Source organism: Lactuca sativa, chromosome 8 (genome assembly GCF_002870075.4).
Source record: "Lactuca sativa cultivar Salinas chromosome 8, Lsat_Salinas_v11, whole genome shotgun sequence".
Classification (NCBI taxonomy): Eukaryota; Viridiplantae; Streptophyta; class Magnoliopsida; order Asterales; family Asteraceae; genus Lactuca; species Lactuca sativa.
Genome location: NC_056630.2, coordinates 27,578,160 through 27,583,940, shown reverse-complemented (window position 1 = coordinate 27,583,940; position 5,781 = coordinate 27,578,160). Strand labels below are relative to the sequence as shown.

The 5,781-nt window shown below is 33.0% G+C and overlaps 1 protein-coding gene across 1 annotated transcript; it reads left to right on the top strand.

Moving 5' to 3' along the window:
• The first annotated feature begins 562 nt into the window (after positions 1 to 562).
• Positions 563 to 1,503, top strand: LOC111913220 (probable acetyltransferase NATA1-like). The gene has a single exon (XM_023908938.3). It carries the CDS (start codon positions 644 to 646, stop codon positions 1,367 to 1,369), a length of 726 nt encoding a protein of 241 aa, XP_023764706.1. The 5' UTR covers positions 563 to 643; the 3' UTR covers positions 1,370 to 1,503.
• Positions 1,504 to 5,781: the final 4,278 nt, after the last annotated feature.

Below are 5,781 nucleotides of genomic sequence, written 5' to 3'. Positions count from 1 at the left end.
ATATATATATATATATATATATATATATATATATATATATATATATATATATATATATATATATATATATATATATATATTTTATAGCTACTCCAATGATGATTTATTATGTGAGTATGCGGATATATAGTAACACCCATACTTTTTTAATACCGACTTTAGCTAACAAAAAAAAACAAGAATACGATTTTTTCTATTATGGCAGTTAATCAGAAAAATATGTTAAAATTGGGTGACTTAAATGATAATTTTTTAAACCAACAAATAGGAGACTGAGATGATCATTCTTAAACTGGCAAACCTTATAATTATTATTTCTTTTTATTTGTTATTTCCCCATAAATTTACAAGTAAAAACTTTAATTCGTTTCTCAAAGTACACGTCGACAGACAAAAGTAAAAATAAAAGTGTTGATAAATTGCTTTATTTTATATGCTAAAATTATATGTCAAATTTGAATTTTTGAACTTTTAATTTCTTTTAAATGAATATCTTTTAAAATGGTTTAAAAGAAGAAAAAGACAAAACTACCATCTTCCCCATGACGTTATATAGGACCACATACACTCTCGACCCCTATCCAAACGCCACTGATTATTGAGAAAAGTAGAAAACCGCCGACGTTAACCAACTGAGAGAAAAATGGCCGCCGCAGCACCACCACCACTCCCAACCACCACCCCCGAGCTCAACATGGATCTCCCGACTAGCCACCCACTCTTCACTAGGATCCGCCTCGCAACTAGGCTCGACGTCCCGGTTATCCACAAAATGATCTACCAAATGGCAGTATTCGAACGCCTCACCGACCTATGCTCCGCCACCGAACCCTCCCTCTCCACCACTCTCTTCTCCAAAGACAACCCCTTCGAATCCTTCACCGTATTCCTCATCGAAGCTTCCATAAAACCATTTCCTTCCTCCTCCATCGCTCACCACCCCAAATTCACACCCACCCACAAAACCCTAAATCTCGATTACCCGATCTCCGATCCCGAATCGGAAGTCTTCAAGTCATCGACGATGGAGGAAGGAGTGATTGTAGCTGGGTTCGTTCTGTTCTTCCCTAATTACTCGTCCTTTCTGGCGAAACCAGGGTTCTACATAGAAGATCTGTTCGTGAGGGAAAGTTATCGGAGGAAGGGGTTGGGGAAGATGCTGTTGTCGGCGGTGGCTAGACAGGCGGTGGCGATGGGGTACGGGAGGGTGGAGTGGGTTGTGCTGGATTGGAATATGAATGCGATAAAGTTCTACGAGGAAATGGGAGCTACTGTTATGCAGGAATGGAGGGTTTGTAGGCTCACTGGTGATGCTCTTCAAGGTTATGCTACTACTTCTGGTACCAAAAACGATATTGATTTGATCTGATTTGATTCGTTTTTAGGGTTTTCTCGGTGTTTGGAGGAGAGAGATAGATAGAATTAGGGTTTTCTAGGAATTGGGATTATGTGAATTGTCTTATTTGCCCCCTTTCCTCAATGTTTCAACTTTAGTTACGGAGATATGTGGTGCTTGTTCTGTTGTCTTTCTCCAACATTGGAACCGATTTCTTGCTTTAACTATATAAAAAAATAATAATAATAAAAAAAAAAAAAAAATACATTACTCAGAAATAGTAAGTACATAACTTGTGACATGGAGTTATGATCTAAATAGTTAAGAAAATATAATATTAGTATGATGAATTGAATATATTGAAGGAGTTAGAAGTGATTATTGATTGAATACAATCATATCTTATTACTCTAATGGAAAATGTGCAAACTCTACACATTAAATTAAGAGTAACTAATGCAATCAAAAGCTTAACTAAAATGGGGTTTTTGTGGGTATGTACAGCCTGATCTTTGTATAATCACATTCAATGCATAACAACCAGCTCTCACACATTCCTTTATCTGTTTCTTCTGAACCAATTGAGACAAAAATCCCCCAACAAATGCATCACCTGATAATGTTAAAAGTTATCTTAAAACACTTGCATACAAATAATTCAGACAAAATACTTAAATCTTTGAAAACATTCTTGCTTCAGTTTCATTTCCAAAAACATAATCCACATACCTGATTTTTTTTTATAAATATACAATAAAGACGAATAGTATAAAAAAAATAAAAAAATAAAAAAATAAAAATAAAAAATGATTAGACTAACAGTATAATCCACATACCTGATTTTTTTTTTATTTGAAGCATCCACTGAATACCAGAAGAAAATTTGTAAAAACAAAGTGTTGCGTTTTTTATTTTGTTTATAAAAGATAAATGATATGAAAATTTGGGGCTATTGTATCTTTACTGGGCAACTCGGATGGTGTTCTGTGTAATGACATGTTAGAACACAAATCTAAAAGATGAAAAATATGTAATTAGGTTTCTTGAAAGGTGTGAAGTCACCTCCAGCAATGTACTCACACCATAAATCTAAACAAATAATGCAGAGTTTACAATGATAATGAAATACTGGAATCATGTCTTTTTGAAAAACAGTAGCAACATATAGTAATTACAAGGCAATAAGATTGAAATATACAATGAAAAAAATGTCAAAATGCTTAATAATAAGAATCGTCGTCTTACATAGGCAAGTGCTTTTCTTCGGCAAGGATAGCATCGTTTGGATTCAGGTCATATCTAAAATTTCAAAGAAACAGAGGAAGATGCAAATCGGCCATATCCAAAATTTCATTGTAAATTAGCAAGGTTGATGAATCAGATTCATATGCATTGAAATTGTCCATGTCTTCATAAATTGCATTTATGTGAGAATTGGAGATGTTTTATAAGGTTGATTTCAATCTTACTTGGATTCACCTATCGAAAATTCCATAATTTCGCATCTTAGTTGTGTAGCTGCTTGACTACTAAAAGCAAATGAAGAACCCTAAATTTTTAGAATTGAAAATCGGAAGAAACAACATAAAAACCGCACCTACTTGCGAAACAGATCAAATTAGAAGCTTTTTTAAAGTTATTTGAGCAAAAGAATAGCAGGTGTAGAGCGATATATGTACTTTGTGATAAAATCTGGGTCAACTATGGCTGAAATGTCGAGGAGAGGATTTCCCATGCCCAATATGATTCCTTCATATTCTGCCATATTAGTTATTTCACTCAGCAATTCGGTAATCCAAAGATCACGAACAAGAACTCTAACGAGGCATAGGTTTCACCGTTTCAGTTTTCAGTCTATTCTTAGGTAAATTACAAATTTTGTCCCTAAGCTTTTGAGTTTTTGCACTTAATTTTTAACTTCTGATTTCTTTGTAATATCAATCTAGCCCTATAAATAATTTCTCAAAAACTTCAAAAATATGTCATACCCAGATGTTGAATCCGTTTCTTCTTCAAACAATCGACTAATTACCGAGGAGCTAGATTACGACATTCCCGTTTTAAAAAATGACTATGATCGTATGTTTCTTGCATTAACAAATGAGCAACGTAAGATTTTCCTAAACATCATGAGTGCTATTCAAGAAAATAAATGAGGTGTCTTCTTCATTTACGGTTATGGTGGAATGGGTAAAACTTTTTTATAGAATACAGTATCGACAGCAATTAGATCTGATGGTAATATTGTCTTAAATGTTACTTCAAGCCGTATTGTTTCCTTATTATTGTCCGCTGGTAGAACAACACACTCTCGATTTATAATTTCATTTGAACTTACAGATGATTCTTTTTGTAAAATAAATCCAGATGGTGAATTGGCTAGCTTAATAAGAAAAACCTCTTTAATAATTTGGGATGAAGCACCTATGGTCCATAAGCATGCATTTGAAGCTTTAGATCGAACTTTGAAGGATTTATTAAGGTGTGGAAATTCAACCATCTCAAATATTCCATTTAGAGGGAAAGTTATTGTCTTTGGAGGAGATTTTAGACAGATTCATGAACTGTTGGCGTCAGTCCTACATTTTGTCTCTGTGGACAGAGGAGAAAATGGGCTCCGCGGTCTACCTGTTGTTTCAGGTGGCAGTAGACAGAACATTGTAAATGCTTCTTTGAGTTCTTCATATTTATGGCAACATTGCAAAGTCCATAGATTAACAAAAAAACATGAAGCTAACTGTTGGAAGGGATCAATCTGATATACGAAAAATAAGAGATTTTGCAAATTGGCTATTATATATAGGAGAAGGCAAACTTGGTGGTCTGAATGACGGTGAAACGATTATCGATATTTCTGATGATATTCTCATTAATGATTCACATGATCCTATAGGTTCTTTAATTGAGTTTGTATATCCGTCAATTTTGGAGAACTATAGTAACACAAATTATTTCGAAGAAACAGCGATACTTGCTCCTTAGGGTGTTCACGGTCCGGTTTTTTCGGTTTTAGGTCAAACCAAAGTCAAACCCTTAGTAACGGTTTTTGTCAAGCAAAAACCGAAGCCGAACCGTTGAAAATTTAAAACCGAACCAAACCAAACCGTTACTAATGGTTTGGCTCCGGTTTGGTTTCACGGTTTGGGATTTTTAGGTCCATTTTAGTTGAGTCCATTAAACTAATTTAGTAAAATAAATCGATTATGTTGGTACATGAAAAGAAAAACTTGCAAAAATAAAAAATAACCTAACACGACTAAGTTACATGATGTTTACTAATTTAAATAATAAAAAATATGAATACACTACCCTTATCCATATCCTTTTTTAAATATTGAAAAGGAGATGAACCAAGAAAAAAAAACATATTAGGTGTAGTTAGAGGGGTGATATTGTCGGCGTCGATAACGATAGATATTAGACTAAAGAACAACCACAGTCGAGACGAGACTCTGCTTTGCGATTAGGTTTAGGGCAAGTGGAAACAAATCAAACGATTGCTTGGAGTTGGAAAGGTGGACCCTTAGTTGTCGGGCTTCATTTACACTAAAGTAAACAAAAGAAACTACTAGGAATCTGGGCTAAATAAACGTGAGTTTTAAATTTTATTATCTATATATAAAAATTAATATATAATACAATAAAATATAACTATATATATATATATATATATATATATATATATATATATATATATATATATATATATATATATATATATATATATATATAGACTAAAGAACAACCACAGTCGAGACGAGACTCTGCTTTGCGATTTTGAGTCTTTGCGATTAGGTTTAGGGCAAGTGGAAACAAATCAAACGATTGGTTGGAGTTGGAAAGGTAGACTTTCAGTTGGCGGGCTTCATTTACATTATAGTAAACAAAAGAAACTACTAGGAATCTGAGCTAAATAAACGTGAGTTTAAATTTTATTATCTATATATAAAAATTAATATATAATACAATAAAATATAACTACACACACACACACACACACACACATATATATATATATATATATATATATATATATATATATATATATACACACACACTAAAGAACAACCACAGTAGAGACGAGACTCTGCTTTGCGATTTTGAGTCTTTGCGATTAGGTTTAGGGCAAGTGGAAACAAATCAAACGATTGCTTGGAGTTGGAAAGGTGGACTCTCAGTCGTCGGGCTTCATTTACACTACAGTAAACAAAAGAAACTACTAGGAATCTGAGCTAAATAAACGTGAGTTTTAAATTTTATTATCTATATATAAAAATTAATATATAATACAATAAAATATAACTACATATAAAAGATATATATATATATATATATATATATATATATATACACACACACACACACAAATCTTAACGGTTTGGTCCGGTTTTTATACGGTTTGAAATCTTAAAAACCGTAAGCAAAACCGTTCACTACGGTTTGAA